Source organism: Lontra canadensis, unplaced genomic scaffold, assembly GCF_010015895.1.
Source record: "Lontra canadensis isolate GAN:19392208 unplaced genomic scaffold, GSC_riverotter_1.0 scaffold27, whole genome shotgun sequence".
Lineage (NCBI taxonomy): Eukaryota > Metazoa > Chordata > Mammalia > Carnivora > Mustelidae > Lontra > Lontra canadensis.
In genome coordinates this window covers 17,899,503-17,926,408 of record NW_022631021.1, presented here as the reverse complement: position 1 = coordinate 17,926,408, position 26,906 = coordinate 17,899,503, and the positions used below count along the sequence as shown (strand labels likewise).

Here is a 26,906-nt window from a genome sequence, read left to right as displayed (position 1 = left end):
CTGTGATTTTGTCCTTTTCTTTCATTTGGAACATATTCCTCTGTCTCATCATTTTATCCAACTTTCTGTGTCTGTTTCTATGTGTTAGGGAAGTCAGCTATTTCTCCTGCTCTTGAAAGTAGTAGCCTTAAGAAAATGAGGTCCTATAATGCCCTATAGTGCAATGTTCCCTGTTCACCAGAAACTGGCTCTTTAGGGGCATCTCATATTTATTCCATGTGCTTATTTTTTGTGGCTGAGTCAGGTCATCTGCAATGTCTCTCTTTGCCTGTTGTAGGCAGCATTTGGTCACTGTGTTGTTAGTAGGTCAATCTGGGGCTGCCTTGGGCTGCAGTTAAGTCAGTCTCACATTTGTGAGAGCTGTGGTGACACAGAACTGCAGCATGCTATTCCTCTGTTAGCCCCTGTGAAACTTTTGTTGGTGGGTGGGGCCTGAACTCAAAGAAGTTTTCTGCTCCCAGCCCACAGCTATAGCCATAGTTGAACTGGTGAGTGTGGTTTGCTTTCCCTGTCCCTTGGGCAGGAGACATTTTGAGGTGGCACTGGCCCCTTAAAAGGCTGCTTGGGCACTGGCACACTTGTGGTATAACTTTGGATGAACTCCTGACAAGGGCATGTTGGATGGGGTGGGTCTACAGAAGAGCTTGAGGGTGTGGTATAATGTTAGTGAGCTAGGTGGATAGTGTTGGTGTTATGTTTATTCCCACAGATATCCATGTACGTAGACTGGGGGAGGGGGAATGGTACCCAGTAGCTCTTTTGTTCTTGGGGATGTCACATAAAGATCCCTGCCCTTCTAGAAAACCCTCTGAAATTAGTAAATAAATCTCTCTCCTATATTCCCCAGGCATTTTTCAAACCGCTAGTTCTCTGCTGTATCTCAGTAGGGCTATTTATTGTGCTCTCTCTTTAAGGGTGGGAACAGGAACAGTTTCCTGTTGCTCTCCAGCTCTCCCAGAGCTGAGCCTGCTTATTTTTAAAGTTCCAGATGTCAAGCTGCCCTGATTGTAAGAACTCCCAAAGTTAGGTTCCTCTTGTTTTCAAAGCCAGATGTAATGGGGATTTGCCTTCCCAGTGCAAGTGCCCTATGCCTGGATCGCCTGATATGGGGTCTGCTACTCTTCCCTCTCAGCACTTGGGATGTCCTTCCCTCCTAAGAAAAGTCCCCTGGGTCAGTTTGGCTCCTGACTGTGTCTCCACCTTTCCTACTCTCTTTGGTGTGGCATCTTCTCTACATTAAGCTGTGAAGTGTTTGCTCTGCTTGTCTTTGGGCCTTTTTCTGGGTTACTTACACTAGTGTGGGTGTTATCTAGATGTATCCATGGCATGAGGTGGGCCTAGGATTCTCTTACTCTACCACCTTCCCAGGAAGTCCTCTGTCATTATTATTTTTTTTTTAATAGCAGCTTGAAGTAGACTGGGTCTCAGACCAAAATGGCAGTTAGTGAGATTGATCTAAAGAATGAAGATTTGGCAAGTAGATTGGAAAAAGAATAAGATAGCTAGAATGTTGACAATGCTGGCAAAAAGGTTGAGATTGAGCAAAGTACTTCTAAAACCTAAAGTACAAAATAGGGGATGAGGGAGTTGGGACAGGACAGCAAGAGAGGGGATCTGTCATGAAGGAAAGATCTGTAGTTCACATTATATGGAAAAAGGATTGATGATAATCTTACACATAGGTGTACTTTGATTAGATTTTAAAAAGTTACTCCAATAATAGGTTAAAGGGGGTGCAACTAGAGGCAGGAATACCAGAAATATTATTTATATTGTTCGTCTTTGAAAGGCTGAGAATATATCTGTCCAGTGACATTACAAGGGTTCTTCAGTGAGAAAACCCATGAATAGGTAAGTTTAGGAGGCCAAGCTGTTGTGTTGTAATCATTGCATATGAGGACAAAAAAGAATCTAGAGTTTCTGCCTTGCATGGCTTTACAGATTCAGGAGGAAGAGTTCAACTATATGAATCAATATCTTGTGCCATTCATATCTTGGGAACTATTCAGAGATCAGATCAATCACTTTGGTTTTTATTAAGATGCTTTGGAATCTGGTACCAATTAGGAAAAATTGGGTATGTATCGGAAGAGTTAATTTTAGGTTGATTAAAACTACAAGGAAGCTCCACAACAGATGTTGGTTGTTAGAATAATTGATGGCCTCTATTATATAGGATCCAAGAGTGGATTTAGGGTTAAGATTGTCTACTTGATGACAGCAGAACACTGCAGACATCCTCTCTTACTGATATTACTCTGAATGTGTTCCAGAGCTCAGGGTAGTTTTTCTGGGAGAAGAGAGTTTTGAAAATAACTTTGGAGGAGGTATATAGTAAGGGGACTCAAGAATCAGTGGAAGGCTGGTGATCGGAGAGCATAAGCAGGGGTAGCTCTAGAGAGGTGTTCGAAAAAAAGGAATCAACAAAGACCATGTTAGAAATAAATGATGGAGAAAACAGAAAACAGCTTTGAGGAGAAGGAATAAAAGTATCATTGACAAACCTAGAGAACAGAACAAGAGGTTTTAATGGGAGAGGCTGAAGGGGTGTAGATGTAGATGTAGATGTCAATAGAGAAGTTTATTATCACTGGTAAGGGGTTTATAGTATAGAAGTGAAAGAAGGCTCTCTTCTGAGATAACTGAGCATTTGACAGGTATCCATTCTTTCTTTCTGCACAAAGTTGTTCATGTTTCTACCTCCTCTCCGCTACTTTTTTTAAACCTATTGAGAGGAATTTGGGAAAATGAATCTTTTTTTTTTTTTTTAAGATTTTATTTATTTATTTGACAGAGACAGAGATCACGAGCAGGCAGAGAGGCAGGCAGAGAGAGTGGGGAACAGACTCCCTGTTGAGCAGAGAGCCTGATGCGGGACTCGATCCCGGGACCCCAAGATCATGACCTGAGCCGAAGGCAGCGGTCTAACCCACTGAGCCACTCAGGCACCCAAATGAATCTTTTTCATTTAAAAAAAAAAAAAAATTCTTCATGTCTGGGAATTTTATAAAAGTGTGGTGCCACATTTTTTATTAGAATAAATCAGGATAATATCCAGATGTATTTGCAAATTAGAAACAAATATATTGCAAATACTTGTTAATATACTACATCGGAAAAGATAATAAACATATATGTAGGTTAATACAAACATAATAAATATTCTTAGACTTTTCAGAGTCTTTCTCTTAGAAGTTCTTTAATAGTAACTATTCAAAAGCACAATAAATTGAATTACTTAAATTAGGTAAAATATGACTCAGTGTAGTAGAATTATAGCCCTATGATTTTAACATGATAATTTCATGGATAATCTGAATGAATCAATAAATTTATTGTATAAATGAAGTTATCTGTAAATATGACTTAAAAGGTGATGGATTTTTGTGGCCATTATTATTAGTTTACAAAATTCCTTACCAAAAGCTATAACATAATATGCAAAGACACTCTACACAGCCTTGAAATTGCTTCATTCTTTTTGAGAGAAGAGACCAGTCATTGGAAACAATCAGAGAAGACTTTTCATTTATGTCTAATCACATGAATCAGTTATATGAGCACTGGCTAAGCAGAATTGTTTCTAAGTAAAGCTTTATGTAAGGGAATTGTTAAGCATTCTTTCTCAGTTTGATTGAATTCTGCTTGATTTTCAATTACCCCTGATATTTTGATATTCTGGGTAATGCCATGTATTCAAATATTAATTATGTAGGAAAAATTCTGTGTTGCAAGTACACATATGAATTTATACATAAAAAGAAAGGGCTATTTTGGGTATGTTTACTTGAAAATTAAACGTTTAGGATGAGTTGTTTGCATTTATCAGTTTTAAATTTTTCAGAACTCAAAATTATATGATATGAAAATCTTTGCAATAGGTCTGACGGATACCTTGTTAACATGGTACAAAGCAAAATCGAGTAATATTTACTGAATTTGTAAACCAAGCTTTTGTCAAGTTTAATAGTTATGGTCATACATTTTCCTGCTATGTAAGGCCATAAATAAAATAAATAAATAAACACACACACATATATACATAATAACAGGTAATATAATGTCACCTAATAAATATTAACATTTTGATTAACTGATATTCCCTAAATTCTCTTATGAGTTGATAGAATCAAATCAATAATTTTGTAGGAGGTCTGTGTTTAAAGATCTGGCTTTTGAATCATTTACAATTTTAGCATTTGTCTTAAAGTACTGGATGATTTTTAAAATAGCACAAAATACACATACCCAGACATTTTTTTCTTTCTTTCTTTCTTTCTTTTTTTTTTTTTGTTTAAATTTGTTGAGGGGTTTGTGGGTTGCATTGCTTCAGGCAGGTGACATTTGTAAACTATTCTTTTCTTTTGATTTGAAAGCATATCTACCCTTCCCAACATAACCCAAATCATTTATTAAATGTTCATTCTGGCAAATAATTAGTGACATGTTTTTCATAAGTTAAAACTTGATCTGTATTTCAAACTTTGCTTTCACTCTCTTAATTTATCATTGTTGATATCAATCGTGTTGATGGGTGCTGCATCTTTCAAATTCTGGCCACTTTTTGCAGTTGCACAATATGTAGGAGTACTTTAAGTTTTTAGAATTTTAAACACTTGAAGTGTGTTAGATTTTTTAAGGATTATAGTAATTACATTGTAGTCATTATATTGTTGTAGTCAGTTTATTATTATGTTAGTTATCCTGTTATATTTTTACAATGGAAAAAAATCTATCTTGTTTTCCAATGTGAACTTTGAAACCTATTGATGGTGATTTAAATCTTTTCAAGTCACACAACTCCAAATTAAGATAACTGTTTAAGATTTTGTCAGTGAATTCTTTTCCAAAAGGAAACATGCATATACAATTCTGTATCGATGTTCTTCCAGGGAATAAATGAGGCATAATATATAATATTTCACAGTTTGTTTATATTTTATTTCAAATTTAAAACAATGCCTCATTAGCACAACAGAACTCCTAAAATTTTTATGGAGGTTTAAGGTGCCTGTTTTGTGTAAACTAATAGAAAGACTGTTTACAGAAACACACAAGTAACAAGAATATTGTGATCATTTCACAAATAATGTCCTATTACAATCTGTCTATTTCTCTTTCCTCTAGTTAACTTCTTCTCCCACTACCTCTGAGCAGCTTGCCTATAAACCACCTGCTTTCTCCTTTGTTTCTCCAACTAATCAGAAAACGCCACCTGACCCAGTTAACCTCGACGGAGCCTCTGTGCTAGAGGAGTTCCACACTAGGAGGCTGGATGTCAGTGGGGCCTTGGTGGAAGAAACAACTACGTATTTTCAAACTTCTGCTCACTCTTCACCCTTTTTTGCACGGAAGGGCACCTCCTCGACGTCACAGTTTCCCCATTTCACTCAGTTATCAGGTTCTAATTTATCCAGTCCGAGACCTGCAGATAAGAAACCTGGACTGGCATCTGAAGTTCCGAAGAAAACAGCTTTCACCTCGCATGTCCTTAGCCCCAGAGAAAGCCCGAGAACCACTTCTCCTTCACCATCCTCCAGTGCTTCTCTGAAGTCCAATTCGGGCTCATATATACCAGTCCGTATTGTCACACATTCACTCTCTCCAAGTCCCAAACAGTTTACCTCCTCTTTCCATGGCTCTTCTTCCACTATCTGTAGCCAAGTGTCATCTAGTGGAAATCTCTCCAAGTCAGGGGTGAAATCCCCAGTGCCTTCCCGGCTTTCCCTGCTCACTGCCATGCTCAAGTCAAACCCTTCTCACCAAAGACCCTTTTCCCCTGCATCATGTCCCACTTTCTCTCTCAACTCCTTGGCTTCTTCCACACTCACACTCGATCAAAAAGCAAAAGAAACCCCGTCTACACCTAAGAAATCTCTCTCTAGTTGCTCCCTGAGAACAGGGTCTCCAGAACAAAGGGAACACCAAGTTTCTGAACTCAGCCAGCAATCGTTTCACTTACCTTTTTTTGCCAAATCTGCTCCCCTTTCTCAGGCAGGCTCCCTCTCTCCCACAACACATGTTGATAGTAGCCTTGTTTCTTTGAATGTAGAGAAAACATCACCCACTTCTTTGAAGAGGAACCCAACATTCTCACTGCTACAGACTAATACAATGAGTTCTGCAGGTCTTCCTCCCATTCCACCAAGTGTTCCTTCTCTTTCTTTGAAGGGCAAACAGGATGTTGACCTCAGGGGTCCAGAAAAGCCGAGGAATATTCACATACATCCTACATCAGCCTCATCTGCATTATCTACTCTATCTCCTCCCGCTAACCAAAGGGCCACACTCTCCTTTCCAGAGAAATGTTTCCATCCTTCCCCAGCTCTTTCAAACCTGATAAACAGATCTAAGAGAACAGCCCCTCAGCTAGCTGACCAGGGACAGAATCCTTCAATTCCTCCTTCACCCCCTGTCTCCAGTGCTAGCTCTGCCTCACTTTCCACACTGGGGTCCTTCCCAGTCCCTCCTGCTACTCTGCCCACCCAGGCAATCCATCTCCATCCCTCAACACTGGACCCAAAATTTGGCAGTGATACCTTGCCTTCAAGACTTGGAAAATCTGAAAGCTCGATATCCAACCACAGGTCATCTGTTTCAACCCCATCACCTCCCATTTCTCTAACAAGATCCAAGGAGCTGATTTCACCTTGTGCGTTGTCCATGTCAACAGGCCTTGAAAATAAGAAACCCAAGGTATTTTTTTTTTTTTTTCTGCACGTTGCATGGTGCATGATAATTTTAAAATATGGGAGAATCTTTTTCTCAGAGGAAAAATAATTATGATCTTCATTCTGCTCCTACATGGAGTTATAGAAAATATAAGTGGGGTGAGGATTTGGTATATTTGAATGTGGAAATGAATTATAATCTATCTAAAAATGTGCATGTTTTGGTAAAACTCTTTGATTTTGCAAATTCTCTTGTTATGTCAATTTCTTATATCTATGAGTCCGAGGGCATTTTTTTTTTCAGGCATAATATGAGTTATATCATTGATCACAAAGATGGGATTTAAAGCAGATAGCTCAGGTTTGAGAATATGATACACCTCTGATTATTTAATTTCATGGACCCTATTGTCTAACAAAATATTCTATACTGATAGAATAGTAGCAGCAGTGTAAAATGGAATAGTGTCCTTGATCTAGGTCCGTATTATTGCCAAGGCAAGTTGAAACCTTTCTATTTCCTTTGCTGACATTCATTTATTATTATTAATTTTTCCCCTTTTACCAAGTTGATTTCTTTACTGCTCCTCATACCCCCTCAAATTCATACCAATATGTATTTAGCTATATACATGTAGGGCAAAAGGGAATTGAAGTTTCTTTTATATGTGAATATTATATTTGATTTATTTTGAACACTATATACTTAGGAATTATGGCAAACAAAAAGGGTGGGTAGGCTGGGTGTGAGGAAATAGAATTGAGACAGGAGAAATACTGACTTCTAAATGATCTGAAGCAACCCACTGAGCAAGAATGTGACATTGGCATTTATTTGTTTTTTACTTATTTTTTAATTTTTTTTTATTCTTATTGAAGTGTAACCAATGTATAATGTTATAGTGGCTTCAGCTGTACAACAAATTGATTCAACAATTTTATGCATTGCTCAGTGCTCACTGTGATAAGTGCCATACAGTACTGTTTAAATATTTTCTGTGCTGTACTTTCATCTCTGTGGCTTACATATTTTATAACTAGAAATTTATTCTTCTCCTCCGAAAACCACCAGTTTCTTCTCTGTATTTAAGAATATGGTTTTTTGTTTGTCTTTTGCTTTGTTTTGAGATTCCAAAATAAGTGAAACAATAGGGTACCATGCACTGTTGGTGGGATTATAATTGGTATAGCCACTGTGGAAAATAGTATGGAGGTTCCTCAAAAAATTAAAAATAGAATTACCATATAATCCAATAATTCCACTACTGGATATTTACCCAAGGGAAAAAAAATCTTAATTCAGAAAGATAGAGGCACTCTTAGTTTATTGCAACATTATTTATAGTAGCCAAGATATGGAAACAACCTAAGTGTCCATTGACAGATGAAGGTATAAAGATGTAATACATACACACACACACACACACACACACACACACACACACACACAGAGGAATATTATGCAGCCACAAGAAAGCATGAGATCTTGCCATTTGCAACAGTGTAGATGGACCCATAAGGTAATTAGGCTAAGTGCAATAAGTCAGACTGAGAGAGATACCATATGGTTTCACTGATATGTGGAATCTAAAAAGCAAAAGAAATGAAGAGAGAAACAAACAAAAAGAAGAATCAGACCTGCAAACACAGAGAACAAACTGATGGTTGCCAGAGGGAAGGGGGGAGGAAGATGGGCAAAATGGGTGAAAAGGAGTGGAAGATATAGCCTTCCAGTTATGGAATGATTAAATCATGAGAATAAAAGGTATAGCATAGGGAATATAGTCAATGATATTGCACTAGTGTTTTTTGGTGACAGATGGTATCTACACTTGCAGTAGGCATAGCATAACAGAGGTGTTGAAGCACCATGTTATACACCTGAAACTAAGGTTAGCACTGTGGGTCAACTATATTCAAATGAAAACACTTAAAAAAGAAAAACCCTGTACTCTGGAGACTGGCATTTATCTTAATGTGAGAAGGGAAGTATTTGAAGGTGTGATCCATAGAGTTCATTTTTCCTGGTAGAAGAGCATCTCTGCTCTAGAACACACCAGCTTCCCAGCTATTCTCAAATAATTAGGATGTGATGCTATAGAACCAGAGTTTGGTTATTGTCATATAAATAAAATAAAATCATGAAAGTGCCTGTAGTAGGAGGGGGCTGTGATTTTAAGTTCATTGCATTGAAATAACACAGTTTGAGAGCTTCTGAATTCCATGGAGATTGTGTTCAACTCTGTTACTATTTGAATGACGAAGTTAAGATGGAAAAGATAAACAACACACAGGATCTTGTTAAGTTAAACTGTATTACGACATCATTAACAAACATGTAGAAAACACCTGCTGTATGCCCCCCACTATACCAGCTTTTCTGGGGGATGTATGTTTGTGTGTATGTATTTTTTAAGGAAAGTAAGCAGCAGTCCTTTGTCTATAAAAAATTAATTTTTTTTTCCAGCAGGAGGAAATACACATATACATAATATGGAGGAGCTATATAGGATTATTAAATCTACAATAAAACTAGAGAACAAGTTTAAGGCAATATTAACATAGCAAAATACAGATGATATATAGTTATTCACTGAATTCAATATAATAGAAGTATTATTATGGGGGGTGGCTAGTGAGGGAAATTATAATAAATGTCAGGCCTGTTGGAAATGTTTAGGATTTAGCTTAATGAAGAGGAAAGGAGCTAGCATTTCAAAAACAGTAAATAACCTGACCAAGTTTACAGAAGATAAACCCAGTAGAGTATATGTAGAGACAAAAAAAGATTGGCCTTATCATCAACTACTGATAATTGTAATAATAATAATTATTATTTTCACAGATATCACATGCTTTCTGTGAAGTAAGAACTATCCTATACAAAATATACAAAGTAGTTAAAAATTAATTAAAAGAACTACATCAGTTACTTTTTATGACATTATAAACTTGGTAATATTTTCTCCATATTATATACCAAAATGCAAAAGCAATGACTAATATTAATTATCATTTTAGCCAATTTAGTAATTCTCATGAAGGAAATCATCATAATGGAATAGTCAGAATTATCAATTTCTATAATGTTTGGGTCATTTAAAAATGTATTTTTAGAGATTAAGTCCTGGTATTTTAAACTTTCAAAGCAAATGGGACAGAGAAAATCTAGCATTTTCTATAATTCTAAATTTAAATATCATATTTGAGGTAAAATGACCTGGTAATTATCTTTTCAATACATATGTGTGATTATGGAATTCATTTGTGGTATATTAAAAACAACCTGGTGATGTAAACATTACTGTCTCCTGAATTTATTAACAATTATTTCTTAAACCATAATGCCATATGCTTAAATTATTCATTATCTTTATGAAAAGTGATTTTACTCCAGAGGCTTCTTTGAAGTATTTCTGTTTATGGTTCACTCTGCTTTGTTCACATTTTGTCCTATTTTTGGAGAGATGGAAGAGGGTGAGCTCAGAGAGCTTTTAATCAAGTCAAGGTCTTTTTTGTCCTAAAATCAAGTTTGTTGAAGATCTGTTCTCCCCCAGCTCACTTAACTGCTCCCAATATTGAAGAATTTTCAGCATTTGCCTTATTATTGGCTTTATTTTTTAAATTTCCAAGTTAAAAAATGCAGCTTGTAGAAGTGCATGATAAATCTGATAGACATAAAAACATGAAGAGTAATTATAACATATCCATTTTTACCTGTTTTTTGAATAAAAAATGTTTCTTATAATAGGAAAAATTTATGATAACTTCTGCAAAAATAGTTGCTCTCTGAGACATACTGTTCTTAGTTATATGTATCTCTTCCTTGCTTCTTGCTATTATCTCTCCAGGTAAAAATCAGTCTACATTTCTTTTTTTATTGCAAACTATTATTTGTAGAAGTTGTAACAAGCATAAAAATGTATTAAAATGGACACTGGAATAGATAAATCTTATCCCAGTTTCCTTTGATGTTTGACTAGTTATGTTTGAATTGCTAAGATTATTTCATAGATTGATAAGAGGAAATAGACAAAAGCTTTGGGATATCAAAGAATTCATATGTGTCTATGGATTGTTTCTTGTCTTGCTCCTTCCACTGTGGTACTAATCCAAGCACAAGGCTCTCTTTGAAGTCAAAGAGCTTCAGATTTAGATCAGCTTCACTCAGTGCCAGATCCCAAAAGAAAAGAGGTCCTAGAATACAAATGGCCATCAAATTAAAACCTGAATGCTTCAGGGGTATTAGTTCAAAGTGTGGGCCCCACTGTCCTTTGATATTGAAATAAAATGGAACAGCTAGAGTACACTGAACTAAATTTAGATATGAAGCATATTTGATATTTCTTTTTCGTAGATAGAATCTTAAGGTTCTGAATCTGTTTGCATTAGTACAACTGGTATACTTTAATTTCACATAATGGTTTTAAAATATTATTTCGCATAATAATCATGGCCCTAGATAGGATGAGCATCTACCTGAAGGTTGCTCAGTTTACTCTTTGATTGACATCTATATTGTTGAGATGTTTCTGTTCCTTGGGAAAGCCTGGATATCATAAAGCTAATTCCTGGAGTTGTATTTGAGTTCCCAACATATTTGGTCTTCATTTATAAAATACTTTAAAATTTTCTACTAGTGAATTATCGTGGTATTCCATATAGGGATTTGAGGACATTACCTCAAAACTGCAAACATTTTGCCACTTACTGAAGGTGGCTTGAAGTTTTTTTCTAACTATGAGGGCTCCAGTGGCATGCTTGCCCTGGCCTTAAATAGCTTGGGAATCAATTGAGAGCTTTTTAATATTTCATGAACTTTTATAGTTGGTGTTTTTTTTTTTTTTTTATAAACTCTCATTCCTTGAAGACATCAAAGCATTTCCAAATACGTCACACCAAAAACTTGGGGACAACAGTCTCTATGTGATTTTCTCCATTTCTGCTGACCACTTATAATTAGGGAAATGAGTAATAATGGAATGTACCTCCATGAGCTAAAATAGTCGATGTGATTCAAGAAAATCATTCACTCATTCAATAGACATTCACTGAGTGCTTATTATGTGCAAGGCACATTTCAAAGCCATGAGGAGGTTGCAACAAAATAAAATTACAAAATGCTTGCTCATAGAAAGTTTACATTCTTGGGTGGAACAGAAGAAACCAGCAATTACCATTACCACCTCCCCATTGCTGCAAGTAAATTTTCTTGTGCCTTAGAAGGTCATACATGGTACGGAGAAAAGTATAGTGGGGTAAGGCATAGTGTCACAAATTAATATTGGGTGGTCAGGATAGGTTTCTTTGGGAAGGTGACATTCATAGACGTGATGCACCTTAAGAGAGTATAGTTAGAAAAAATACCTGATGTCAGATAGTGCTTGGCAAAGATAGGCGAGCCAAAGTGGCAAGAATGGAGTTAGTCTGAGGAATTTGAAGTTGTCAGAGACATGTAACTGCGAGCTGGGGCCTGTGAGGTCTTGTAGGCCATGTCTTAGTCTTTGCTTTTTAATTTAAGAAGCTGGTGGATAGTTTTGAATAGATAATTGGCACAATCATGTCTATCTGGCTGCTATGTTAAGAATAGACTAAGAGGGTGAAAGTGGAAGTAAGGAAACCTTAGGAGTCTGTTGGATCAATCCAGGCAAGTGAAGATGATGGCTCTGGTGAGGTTCTAGTGGTGAAGCTGAAGGTCATAAATCTATACGTATTTTATAGGGAGGGTTAACAAACATTCACAATCATATGTGAGATGATAAAACAATTGCAACTAGATATATGTATTCTCTTGTTTTCTTTTTCTCTTTTTGTCCCATTGTTTTGTACTCTACCTCCTCCACATAATTTTTGGTGCCTTTGTGGAAATCCTAGATTTTCTAAGACTCTCCCACTCCTGCTATCTGTTGCTTACATCTATGTACTAACCAATTCAGGGTCTCATTCCCTTTGTTTTTCTCCAGCTAATTTTTCTGAAATGAGCTTAGTAGTGATTCACACTCAAGAGTCAGTGTTTGACAAAACCTCCTTGTTTTACCCCTTGAGGAATATTTTCATTTTAATTCAAGGAGGGGCTTTTGCAGTTTAATTCAAAAGAGGGATTTTTAAAAAATAGGGATTTAAGGTCATGAGTTCAAATCTTAGAAGCTCACATCACTGATGTGAACTTTGAAGTTTCACATCCAAAACTAATATTAGAAAAAATAGAAATGCCTTTAGGGCATACTTGGAAAGAGGAAGAGGATCGCCAATCAGTCAAGTGTGTCTAAGACATGAACAGTAGATGAGGAACTAAAATTTTGGTTCTCCATGCCCTATAAATCTTACTGTAATTTTCAATAAAATACCTTGGTTTAAGTCAACAAATATTTGCCAAATATCTATTCTTTACTAAGTTAGTATAAGGTATTGGAAATAATAGAAAATATCTTCTCCAAAAGACCTATCAGGTTAATAGGGATGTCAAAATATTGTAATACAATAATGTTTAGAGTACTAGAAACATACAAAAGATAAACCAACCATGGAGAGGGGTCCTATGAAGACAGTTGTGCAGGGAAATTTCCCCCCCTTCTCTTCCCCACTGCTTCTGTTCTCAGGATCATTATAGAGAAGATATTCTGCCAATAATTCAGATGTAAGGAAGATATCAGGGCAATTTCCTTCTGTGAGTTGAATTAGGGCTTGAGTTGAGCTTTTGCCTCAGGGAGATTCTGACTCAGGCACTGCAGGCATGGTCACTGATGAGCAGAAAGTGTACATTTGGAGCAGTGCTCTCATTTCTACTCATGGGTGCATCAGAAGGGAGAAGTTGGCCATAGTGGTAGGGAGGCTCTTTGCCAGGGTTCCCTCTTATTGTTCATGTTATCTGAGATTCTGCCCTTCACCAATACTTAAAGTGTAACCATGAGTTCAAATTTCTAATTCTCAAGGCAACTAATATAGTTTGCTTTGAGATCTCATGGGCCTTTATTACTGGAGCCGGTGGTAGAATTTTAGGCATTAGCAATATCTAATAGGATAGTGGTGAGAGTATTTTCTGAAGGGGAAAGATGTGTGGCTGTCCCCACCTTCATACCCAGGATTTATGTTACAGTTATCTAGGATAAATAGTATTTATAAATAGGGTTAGCTCTGATAAACTAATGTAGTAAAATAGCATTTCCTTTTCTAAACCTAAAATTTTACCCTGCACCTGTCATGTAGTGGATATTTAGGAAATATTTATTGGGGGTGCCAGGGTGACTCAGTCAGTTAAGCATCTGACTCTTTTTTTTTTTGTAAAGATGTTATTTATTTATTTGACAGAAAGAAAGAGATCATAAGTAGGCAGAGAGGCAGGCATAGAGAGAGGGGGAAGTAGGCTCCCCGCTGAGCAGAGAGCCCGATGCGGGGCTTGACTTCAGGACCCTGAGATCATGACCTGAGCCAATGGCAGAGGTTTAACCCACTGAGCCACCCAGGTGCCCCAAGCATCTGGCTCTTGATTTTGGCTTGTGTCACGATCTTAGGCTCATGAGATTGAATTTCATACTGAGCGTGAAGCCTACTTAAGATTTTCCATCTCCCTCTCCTTCTGTCCCTACCTCCACATGGGCTTTCTCTTTCTTAAAAAAAAAAAAAAAAAAAAAAAAGAGAGAGAGAGAGAAAAAGAAAAGAAAAAATATTTTTTGAATGTTGAGCAAAAGCATAGAGTACAAATTGGAGAGATACAAAATATTATTGAATTTTTTGCTGGATTCAGGGTAGGCTGGTCAGTTCTACCTTCTATGATCAGCTGATGGTGATTACAGCCTATAACACTAAAACCTACTATTTAAGTTATACTTACATTGACTAGAGCGATTTGCAATTTTAAACCAAGCAAAGGAAACCAATGAATTTAATTTAACACCTCGGAAACTTGGAATGCTAAAGAAGAAATATGTTTCAAATTAGAATATTGTTAAAAGAAACCTAAAGAACTATAGTGAACCCAAAAAGTATCTCTAAGGTCAACAAGAATGATTTTCACACTGAAAAGAAAAACCACATATGTCTTAAATTCACATAAAGGAACTAGAAGGAAACATCTATCTGTTCTAAATTCATATCTCCTGGTCTAGATAAATTGTGCCTCAAACAGATGAAATTTCTACTTCTATTGTAAATGATAGGAAATAGAGGAGATTTGCTGGAAAAGAAGTGAGCCATATGTTTTATTTTTCACGAAAAAAGGGAAGGTAAATTCTGAAGATGATTATATTCTTGTGATTGTTATCAAAATCAGTTATAACTGGAAGTCAGACATTTTCTTCAAGCAAGTAATGCTTATTGAATTGCTTTCCAAGTTCCAGCTTTTGTGATGTTTTTCATGATATCATGAATAAGGAAAGGTATGTGAGGTATAAGGGCATATTTCTGTGAACTCACATTTGTTCTGAGTGCCCATTTTAACACATCCTTGAGGTCACTTTCTATTCCAACACACTATTTGAATTTTCTGCGAATTATTTATCTCTCCATGACTTTTCTTTTGATTTCTCATTTCTTTGCTTATAGTTTGTCTCTGTTTATTAGGGTATAAGCTCTAGAGAGTAAGGCTTTGGATGTTTTGTTTACTGCTGAATCTCTAATACTTAGAACAATGTAGGTCACAAAGTAGGTGTTCCATAATATTTTGTTGAATGAATCAATTAGTTGAACTGTCATAAATAAATAGAGTTACAGGATAGATTGATATCCACCAGGTTGGTAGGACCCAGGAGGTAAGAGTTCTCCATCCTTGGTATATGACTTGACTGATGACAAAAAAGACTTGCCTAACAAGATGGTTCATGAAATAATATAAAAATTATTATCTTCATAGTTTGTAATAAGAAACCAAAACTAATCAGATGAAGCCGGATAGAGATAATGCGTGAAGTACAGTTTGGCATCTAGAGAAAAAAAGCATAACTACATGACGGAATTTAATTTCAATGAATGTTAAAGAAAAAAAGATGAAAGCATTAGGGAATTAGCATACTCGGTGTGATCCAACAATAGGAAATGACTCTAACTTCCCTCTCTTGTATATTCTAAACTGACCGCAAAAGCCGAGGAGACCATTCCAGTTAGTATCATCTTCATTGTATTAATTGATTTTATTGTCAGTATCTTCAAGGTGATGATTATATTCTACTTTGTGTTAAAAATACATCTAGTTTAACACACACCTTTTAAAAAAAGATTTTATTATGTATTTATTTAGGGAGTGAGTACGTGAGTGAGGGAAAGGGGAGAGGGAGAGAGTGTCCCAAGCAGGCTCCATGCTTAGTGTGGAGCCCGACATGGCCCGATTTCATGACCCTGAGATCATGACCCAAGCTGAAATCAAGAGCTGGACACTTAATTGACTGAGCCAAGCACCCCAACACACCACTTTTCAACATTTGTAAAGGAATATTGACAGAAGGTGATGAGGATAGTGACATTCTTCAACTGAGGATCAGTAAGGAGAGGTGTGGTGGAAACAGCTGTACAACTATTGTGCAGAATTGAGCTCTTCACATGTGTCATCATTCCAAGATTGGTAGAAAGGACCAATGGAGTAAGTTATCAGGAAGCATATTTTGGCTCAGTATAAGGGAGATTTTTTTTTTTTTTTTAAAGCCACTTCTTAAAATTAGGCCGAACATGCTGACTTGAGAGGTAGGCAAGAGTTCATGTGGTAGCTGAACAGAGGATCAATCAGAGAGTTTCATGTCTTGGATGAGAGGGTTGAACCAGATGCCCTTAATATCACATCTAATTCTAAGACTGTATGGCATTATGTGTGCAGTAACAGTATATCTGTCTGTATAGGCTTGTCCAAGTATATACTCCAGGGCAGTTGGGGATAGGAGAACTGAAAATGTAAGTGACTGTGTGTCCTGAAATGAGAGGCAAGTGTCTATCATAGATAAGTGCATAGCTGTTGACTGGCGTGCCTGCATCCAAATCCCAATTATGACTTACTACCTAGTGGCCTTGGATAAGTTATTTAACATCTGTATACTTTAGTTTCCATATATAAACTGAATGTGATTAGAATCTATCCAGTAGGGGTGCCTGGGTGGTTCAGTGGGTTAAGCCTCTGCCTCAGCTCAGGTCATGATCCCAGAGTCTTGGGATCAAGCCCCGCATTGGGCTCTCTGCTCAGCAGGGAGCCTGCTTCCCCTCTCTCTCTGCCTGTCTCTCTGCCTACTTGTGATCTCTGTCTGTCAAATAAGTAAATAAAAATAAAATCTTTAGAATCTATCCAATAATTTGGTTGTGATAATTAAATGAGATAATGTACATAAAGCTTCTAGAATGGTACCTGGCTCATAGTGAGTGTTAGCTATTATTATTATTATTAAAACTATTGTTATAATTAAGTATCTATGAAATCATCATGGAATAGTAATGATATATTCTATTACATATTCTTTGTCTGCCTAGGTATTCTTTGAGAGAAAATATTATCTCATAGAGAAAGCATGGATATTGGATCCAAACAGGTCTGGGTTCCAAACCTGTTTCTATTCTTTACGGGCTGTGTATCTTAGACAAGTCACTTAACTGTACTGTGCCTCCCTTCCCTAATGGTTCTTTAGGGAAGGGAGTAAAATTAAATGAGGCAGTGTATATAATTTGTCTGGTCCTAAGTGCCAGCTATTACTCTCCACAAAGAGATGGCATTTCGTTTTCAGTCCTTATCCAGAATATGTCATATGGAGACTATAGCAGTGCTGGGTCAATATGGAGACAAGGGCTTGAAGGCACCCGAGACTTTTCCCCCAGGCCTGGCATTTTTATTTTTCTCTACCTCATCTTCTTCGTAAGGAAAATGAATGTATTACTCCCCCTTCCTCACATCATTTTAATGGAAGATTATATCAATTATATCCATAAAATTCAAGGATTTATTTTATTTGACTATCATGTCTTCTGTGATCCTGTGGTCTGCCCAGGGGACTAAGATGGCTTGGAGTCCTCTACCAACTTCTAGCTGGCTCTGGACGCCTGGGGAAGCTGTCTGAGACATAGGCTTTTGAAGCGATAAGAGCCTTGACCTTGGTTAAGCAGCATGGGACCCAGAGAAATATCAAAACCAGGCTTTTGATTATGCATAGTATCCTGATTTATACAGCTTCCTCATGCTCCACCCTCTCTTTCAAATACTGCATGAAACTGAACTATATTACTCTGCATTTTATTTAAAACTCAGGATGTTTTGTCATTTGATTCATCAATATCATTTCATTAGAAAGAGCAGGAGATGATGAAGCTTAAAAAAGTGAATTGAAGATCAAAAGTTTGGCCTTTGAATCTTTTTCATTATGGAGTTAAATTGCTGATATTACTTCTATTCAAAATATGCTACTTATTAAACATTACTGCTAAATTTTATGTATTCTGACCCTTGTTTTTACGAATGATGCAAGAGAATGTATCAAGAGTTCAATTAGATTTGTTGGCATAACATTTGTAAATTATGGCACTATAAAAAAGAGCCCCTTTCCTTTGAGAATTAAGCAAAACAAAAAAACCCCACCCACATTTATAGACTAGTAGTACTCCTATGGGGGGTACACACTGCTTATGAGAAATTTATAAGTAACTTTGTAGAAATGGATGTTTTTAAGTTCTGAAACTGTATAGCACATAATTGCCTATAATCCCTAGACTGATATTTTACTGTGATATTCCTTTGTTTCTCATTCTAATAAAATATTAACATGGTAAGCTAATTTTTTCTGTTAAAAACAAGTTGTAATAACTGTTTTCTTCATTTGATAACGTGTCATTTAACTTGGCAGACCTAGTCTAAAATTATGTTCTATTCTTCCCCCTTTTCATCTCCACTCTTGCTTTCTGGTTACTCATTCTAGCAATACAAGACCAAGTCAAGCTACAAGGCTTTTGCAGCAATCCCTACAAACACATTGCTTTTGGAACAGAAGGTCAGTGTTGGCTCAAAAGCAGAGGGAATTTTATGTTTCTAGTGTCATTTTGTTATGTGTTCTAAAATGGTTGTTTTGAAGTTCTGCTTTTACTAAAACGTTGCTCTTAGTTTAGGGTCTCATGATGAAAGCATCTCGGTGAACAGAATTTGAGACATCATTGATTTATCACCAGAGGCTCAATATGGGCTTAGAATTGTCCAGTCCACTGTAAAGCAGGCCTAGGAAACTTGATTCGGATTTAGAGAGATCCCTGTTCTCTGGAATTTTAAGAGCTTCCACCTCTTTTCACATTGATCAAAATGGGGTTACATGAGGGCAACTGGCCAGTCAATACTTGGTGACTAGTAGTGGTTTCTACAGGGTAGAAACATGTTAGCTGAGTATCCAGCTTAGCTCCTTAAATCCCAGCATGGGCTAAACCTCTTTGGCTGTTCTCACCAGCCACTGATGCTACGTCCATGAATGGGAGGGAGGTCCGAAATCACTTCCAGTGACCCAGCTGCTTTCACATGCCTCTAGGGCATTTTTGCTTTGCTATTAAGAGTCATCAATTATAAAATTACAGGATTCTGCTTCAGTAGGTAAATTAAATTAAAGCCTCTTGTTTAATAAGCGCATTACATATGTTCAAATGAAGGCCAAATGCAGGATTATATCAGAATCGAAGTGAAATCAATTCCCAAGTCGAAGAAATTACTCATTTCATGTTATTTTTATATTTATTTAGGTAATCTATCTCAGTGTATTAAGCCTATTTTTTTTTTCCTGTGTAATTAGAGTGTTTCAAATGCTGTTATTATCATTTGTCGAAATGTTAGTGTTTGCCAACCAGGTGTATCTTAAACATTGGTTTATGAATTTACTTTCTTGTTGTTTTAGTATGATCTGGGTAATGAAATCTTTGCATAATCTCTTATTTAAACCGTAGGAATCATTAGTGGAAGATACTCAGTAGCATGCAGATGGGTTTTAGTGGGCAGCATCTCTTTTATTCTAATCTCTGGTAACTAACTCGGATTTATCTACATGTGGTCCAGAGTCCATGTTTTATATTTGTGAACGCTTCCAGCTGGGGAGCTGAGGAGTCACCGGACTGCAGAGAGAGAGATCTGCCACTTTTTCTCTAGCTTCTCTTCTGAATTTCTACCTTTTATATAGCCCAAGAAAAGATGAGATGGGCCTAATCACTGATTTCAGGAGGCTCAGGAGGATTCAGGAAGTGACCATTTTAGCAGTGGTCCCTTATCCTATTATCTGGGGCTTTTATGTTGAGTCATAGTGCAGTGTTTTCTCAACGGCAGACTCTGGGCCCATTTCAGATGGATTTTTGTGAGATATGGTCACAGTGTCTGACCCTACAGAAGTGGGAGAAACTCTCCTCCTCAGCAGCCAGGAGAAGTAAATAGGGGCCTGGTGGTTTCCCTCCATCATACTTGTCTCACCTAACCTAGTACATTATCATGTACCTGTGGGCTACCACTATATTAGTTTTCTATTTAGAAAAATTAGAGTTAATTGTCCTTTAAAGATGTTTGAAAGGAAAGGCTGGATGTCATTATTGGTTCCAGAATCTCTGTCTACTAGCTCTCTTCTCTTCCAAGTAAATGGATTTTAGAGATTATCATCTATTAGTTAGTCATTCAAAATGAAGAATCATTAATTTCCAGTATCATCATAAACCTATTTCATAAATGTATATGATAATATCACTGTGTATTGAACCTAATGTGAGTACATATAGGAGGGGTTTTTTTGTTTTGTTTTGTTTTTGTTTTAAATTTTGAATAAGACAGACTCTATGGGAAAATTTTGAATAAGACAGACTCTATGGGAAAATATAAATATCATGACGTCAAACTTACAATAGTTTTTTCTAGGGAGACTGACTACTGTATAAACACTAGGACTGACTATTGTATAAGCACTAGTCTCTTGGCTAAGAGAAATTGGTTTTGGGCCACAAATATATGAATTGTTCGAAGATCACAAGATATGACGTATGTTTGTTTTTTCTTTAGAACCTTTGTATAATCTATTTTTTTGAGGGGGCGCTGGCTTTTCTATATTGTGTGTTGCTCCATGAGAAACTTTAATTTGTAAGGATTTTTAAAGGATTTTTAAATAACAAAAGTCTAAACTTGATATTTTATCAGCATTTATTTCTATATTCACTAAAATTAAATATTTCCATGTTCCTTTCATGGTGGTAGTTTTAAAAAAAATCTGGTAATTTAGGTCTTTTTATCCATTTGTTTATATAATAGAACCCAGCCTATGCCATTAAAATCAAAGGGACTTATTTCTGAATTGAGTGGGAAAATTAAGACTCTAATTGTCAGAAATTCTGTTTTGGGAAGAATTAACACTTTGGAATATTTTCTGAGACCCCTTTAATATCACACAGAACATCACAATTAAAGAGAATGGGGATGCTGCAGTGCCATTATAATGTTTGGTTAGGGTCTATGCTGTGGATTGCCTTAAAAATAGAACTAATCAATTTAATTTAGACAGTTTAATAATTATCCCCTCCCAAACACATTAAACTCACAGTTGATGTTTTATACCACATTTTATTTTATAGTATATGGTATAATGAGGAACTGGAATCACTTTAAGAAATAAAACTATTTTTAAAAGCAAGATTTTCTCCAAATTGAAGTACAGGCATCCCTTTCAATCACATATTAAGCTATTATTGAATCACTGGATTGGTTTCAGCTTTAATCACCCCTAGATGAAACCCATCATTTTCCAAAGAGTACATTTTGTTGGCAGGAGACATGAGGTTTCTGGTAGTTCTGTTCTGTAATTTATTGTCTGCATCAAAACTTAAATTTATAGCTTATTCTGTATTCTGTAATTTTTTCTCCCCATGAACATTTAGGAGGAAAGCATTTTTAGCTTAAGCATTAACTAAGGCTTTATAGGAAGAGATAAATGTGAGGCGTATTTTAATGTGTTAGTTTCAGAGTCTTTGGCTTCATCTCCAACCAATAATCATCTTCTCCAAGATTGAGATGAGGATGAAATACAAGTGATTATAAAGCAGGAACAAAGTAATCAGATCAGCTTGTGTTTGTGACTACCCACAAACTTTATTACGACATGTTCAACAATATTGTAGAGGAAATAATTTTGAAATGGACATTACTTTTTAGGCTTGCTCTGTGTGCTTCTGTTCAGAGAATGTTAAAGATCTTACTCTCTCTTACTGACTAATTTTTCTTCTTATCATATGAGTCTGATAGCAATAGGTACAAAGTGAAAATTAAACATTCTAAATAAATGGCTTTTTATTTTTATTTTGAAATTATATTAAGGAAAGGAAACATAGAGAAAGGAATATTTCCACGATATAAAACAGTGTGCATTCTTATTGTTTCACAAGTGATTCATATTTTTCCATGAAATATTTTCCATGAAAGCGTATTTTTTAAAGCAATTTGAGTTCTCCATTCTTTTCTTCACAAGTATTTCTCAGGATAAAATCAAGGCTAGAGTTAGGTGCCATTTTCTAACAAATGGCATTGTTATCTGCCATTTTCAAGACATTTTTAATTTATAAGCTATGTGAGTTTGAAAGAAGGATAATAGAGTAGCTCAATTCTATAAATTGCACATTTAAATTATAGGGTTAATTATTTAAGTAAAAGTTAATATAAAAATTGTTTTATTTTTTCCCAATGGAAGGAAGTTAAAGAATAGCCATTCTGAAGACAGTTGTAAAAATCGTGCTATAGAAATGGAAAGGTGAAGATTCGACATGTCTTGTCGGTTTTTAAATCAATTTATTCTAAATTGCCAGCTTAAAATTTTAAAGCATGAGTTGGTAAACTTTAATCTGATTAAACATATGTCTTTGGGTGAGATATTTTAAGATCTCTGCATGTCTCAAAAATCTAACAAAATCTGGTTGCTAGCTTAGCATATGGCCTATACTAGAGAGGCATCTCTTAATTGATTAGTACAAGGAAATGTGTTCCCATTTCTCTAGCAATGGAAAAATGCCCAGGACCCAAATCTATTCCAGTTGGTTCTCCTCAGGCAGTTGTAGACCATGCACGTGTCTCTTTTAAAGTCCTTACCAAGCCATATGTAATTATACATGTTGGTAGCTTTTTTTTCCTACTATGAACTATTTGAGGGAATATAGTAGTTTTTTGTTAGGTGTTCATTGAATGAATTACTTTGTTTTGCAGCTGAGTAGGTCACTAAAATGTCCAATTTTATTTCATAGGATTTTAAGGCAAATTTTTGCTCATAAAATTATAAAAATTAAGGACCCTAATGTATGATAATTTGGGCGATGATAATTAAGAATCCTTCTTTAGGGTAGAATAAAATTCATCAATTCTATTTAACATGTAAAAGCTATAAAAGACCTTCTACTATGAGGGAAGTAAATTGATTTTAGACCTGGTACCTTTTAACAATTCGAAAATACAATCACAATGGCTTCCATATTGAACATTCTGGTGAATCAGACACTGAGCTAAATGTTTTGCTATCCTTACAATTCTGTGAAGATTTTGATGCTCAAAGATGCCAAGTAAATCCCACAAAGCAGCAAAGCTATTATGTTGCTGAATTGGACCTTATATGATTATCTCCCAGCCTTTTCCTGTTTACCATGCAAGTGACATCAACTAGCTGAAGTGAAACACTGAGCAAGAAATGATGATTTTGGATTTCTGTCTACAATCCTTTTTTTTTCATTACGTGCTAAAATATATTAAAATCCTCATCAAATTAGAGCAACAAAATTTTTTGTTTTTGTTTTAGTGAAAAACAATGAAAGAGAATGGGAAATGATTTAACCCCGAGACTTGAAAGTTTACCAACCAGCTCTGACTCCTTGAGTTGCTGAGATGAGTCACATTCCAATGAAAGAGGTTAGAGCCGGAAGCAAGGCACACCTTTCTGACGTCCTTGATTAAATGAAGGAAAAATATGAATTCTCCTGTTATTGAACCTTAATGAATGGTTTTGAAATAGGCTGTAATGGTCTGCACAAATTCCCTTCCTTCTGTGTGGTAGGAAGAGATGATCAACCCTTCAGTGTTTTTGGGATTATAAACACCATGTAGATTTCCTCAATTGTTAAATATTTTAAACCAATCATGAAAATAATGTAAGGATAAATACATCTGTATCTTTAACGAAGCTGTACTTTTAAGTATCTAGAAGCCCTTTTGGCTTACAGTGTACATTTCCCCCTTTTCTTCAGATCTGAATGCTATTCAGACCCGAATCTTCAACTATATAATCAAAGTGAGATTTATTTTGCTGAAGATATCTCTAATCCTACAAAAGCTTTTGTGTTAATGACTGAAAATCAAACAAGGCTTTTGTAGTCTTCAGAGGATTTATTCTACCAGATACATAGCTGGTCAGATTAACAAAGTGTAGGAGCACTTGGGTTTAGCATGGGAGGGGGTTAATTTGATCATGACTGAAACAGAGTAACTGGCCCATAACATTTTTGAAGCCCAATCTAATTAGATAGTCTAGGCATCACAAAAAGTTTACAAGCCCTTTTAGGTTAGTCTTCCTTTGAAAGTAGTTTGCTTTCTGGCTCTGTTTAGAGTGCAATTGATTCATGCTGTCTTTAGATTTTTAGAAGTTAATCCTATTTCCAGAAGGCAGGTTAGACTGATATAATGTATCTGACTTAAAAGTGCCTGTGGTTCCATCAGGGTTCTCTTTTCAGGTGAGAAGCACCTGTTATAGTTTACTGGCGTGTATTCCCATAAGAACTTTGATTTACGGTGCTCGTTCAGAGTCCTTGCCTCTTAATTATAATGTAGTGCTGAGCTCAGAAACTATTTTCTACTAAAAATCGGATTTACTATGTCTCTCCTTAAAAACTGGACCCCACAGTTGGCTGTTCTGAGCAAAAGATAACTACTTTTTTTTTTTTTTAAAAGATTTTATTTATTTACTTATTTTTGAGAGGGAGACAGAGAGTGGCAGAGTGGCAGGCAGAGGCAGAGAGAGAAGCAGGCTCCCCACTGAGCAAGGAGCCCAAAGCAGGACTCGATCCCAGGACCCTAGGATCATGACCTTAACTGACTGAGCCACCCAGGCGTCACAAGATAACTACTTTTAATGAAAATATTCCTCATAACTTACATTAGTTAAGAATCTTTAAAAAATAAGATTCAAAGCATTCACCTTTATGTCTCACTTGGCTAGAAAATTGATGTCCAATTTGGTAGAAAATATATGTTTTTAATAAAACTCTTTTATTGGAGAATATTTTGAGACAGCTTCATTCAAAATTAATAAATCTAAAAAAAATCAATACATTGCTGCTGGCTAAGGTGTCAAAAAGCAGTCTATGGTTAGAGTTCTTTTAATGGAGGTTTAATAAATTTTCATTTAAATATAGTTTTGTACCACAGAGAAAACAAAACAAAACAAAACAACTCTTTAAGGCTGGCAGAAGGAATGAATCAAGATGATACATTTGACAAATAACTCCTCATTAATTAAAAAAATCTATTCTAATACTTTTCCAAGCTATTGAAACTCAAAATAACCTTTTCTCCAAATTTTAATGCACTCTGAGTATTACCCTATTTCAAAGTTTCAGCATTATTCACCTAATTCCAGTTATCTTCTTTAATTTTCCAAGGGTTCTGAGTAGATAGTGTTTTCATTCATTGAGTAAATTCAATATTTTAAATGGCCTCCTGAAAGTTGTGTTTGCCTAGAGTAAGTTCCTACAGAGTAACCAAGATATTAACCTTATTTGATTGTGGCTGAAAAAACACCACCTCATTACATTAGCACCAATCATATGCTCAGCTCTTTGATGGTAAACAAATTTAATTGAAATGCAGGGAAAAAAAATAAAGTATTTGTTATTTAAAATATTCAAAGGGTTTAAACTACTTCTCTAGAACATTTTACAGAGGAGGATTAAAATCATATTATTTGTATGATTCACTTATTCATTTAACTCCATTTAGTTGTTACTTTACCCTTTCAATTCATCCTAAGAATCTTTATTGATCACTGGCTCTATCTTGGGGCTATAAAAATAAATACCATATTTTTCCGATTGTGATAGGGACAAATGGTCCAGTTGGGTAGAGATACTGTTGAAAAGTAATTACGATATCATATGTTTAAAGTATGTACAAAGTGATATGGTGCCCAAGGAAGGAATGACAGACTTTTCCTAATATGAGGGCCAAAAATAATTCATGAAGGAATTTGATTAGCATCTTTAGGGTGAACAGGAATTCTTGAAGTGAGCTGAGAGTGAAGGAAGGACAATCTAGGCAGAGTTAATAACATGCAGTTACAAGGTCAAAGAACTCAAGCAGTTCTTCATGGTTGGAGAGCAGCTTGCAAATGAAGAGAAAATAGAAGATATTATTGAAAAGGTAAAGAAAGGCTGGATCACACTGTTCCCCTAAGGAGTTTGTTCTTAGTCCTTCTCATTAATTTCTGACTTTTTTCTTCTCCATAATTATCATTGTAGTTAGAAGTCGTAAGGCATCAAGTCTAAAATTAAGGCCCCGTGTTATGTGCCACCTTGATGTAATAGTGAAATTAGAGGGGTCTCAAGTAGCCTAACTTCAAATTCCCCCACCCCCACTGTACACCCCCAGATAAGGTCCCCTAACCCTCCTTATCAAACTGACCATGTACAGTTTCTACTGAATCAAACAAGCCAATCACAACTTTCTACAAACCAGGGGACATGTACGTCACCCTCTTGATACTACAAAGCCTGTCTTCCACCACCCCTGGTCGTTTACTTTGTGCCTGAGCACAGCCCTTGTGTGGCCCAGTGTGGTGTCATCATTCTCTTCCTCTAGGCTGTGACTATATCTGACTAATAAACTGTTGGTTCTATCTGCCCAGTGGTCGGGGTTGTGTATTTGGCCATGCCCATAACCTCAAGGTAAATAGGTAATTAAGACACTGTGTCAGAGAAAAATTAAACTATCCGAACACCAACTAGGAGTTATCTTTATAAAATTTTCTGTTCTTGCTACCCATTACTCATGACTAGTAAGTTTAGAGGAAAAAGAAGGAAGGCAAAAGAGAAATTTTTTATGGTTAGAAAGAGGCAATCTCACATATATTTTTAAAAAGATTTTATTTATTTATTTGACAGGGAGAGAGATCACAAGTAGGCAGAGAGGCAGGCAGAGGGGGAGGGGGAAGCAGGCTCCCTGCTGAGCAGAGAGCCCGATGCGGGGCTCGACTGCAGGACCTTGAGATCATAACCTGAGCTGAAGGCAGATGCTTAACCCACTGAGAC

At 36.1% G+C, this 26,906-nt stretch overlaps 1 protein-coding gene across 4 annotated transcripts in view; it reads left to right on the top strand.

Annotated features, from left to right (window-relative positions):
• The window catches only part of MLIP (muscular LMNA interacting protein), a 247,151-nt gene that overhangs the window by 126,612 nt on the left and 93,633 nt on the right, over positions 1–26,906 (top strand). For 3 of the 4 annotated variants that reach the window (XM_032864514.1, XM_032864511.1, XM_032864512.1), the window contains 3 exons: positions 5,128–6,696; positions 16,497–16,547; positions 18,548–18,619. In XM_032864514.1, the coding sequence (XP_032720405.1) occupies positions 5,128–6,696; positions 16,497–16,547; positions 18,548–18,619 (1,692 nt within the window). The remainder of the gene's footprint in view (positions 1–5,127; positions 6,697–16,496; positions 16,548–18,547; positions 18,620–26,906) is intronic. The other variant, XM_032864513.1, reaches the window with a different exon arrangement.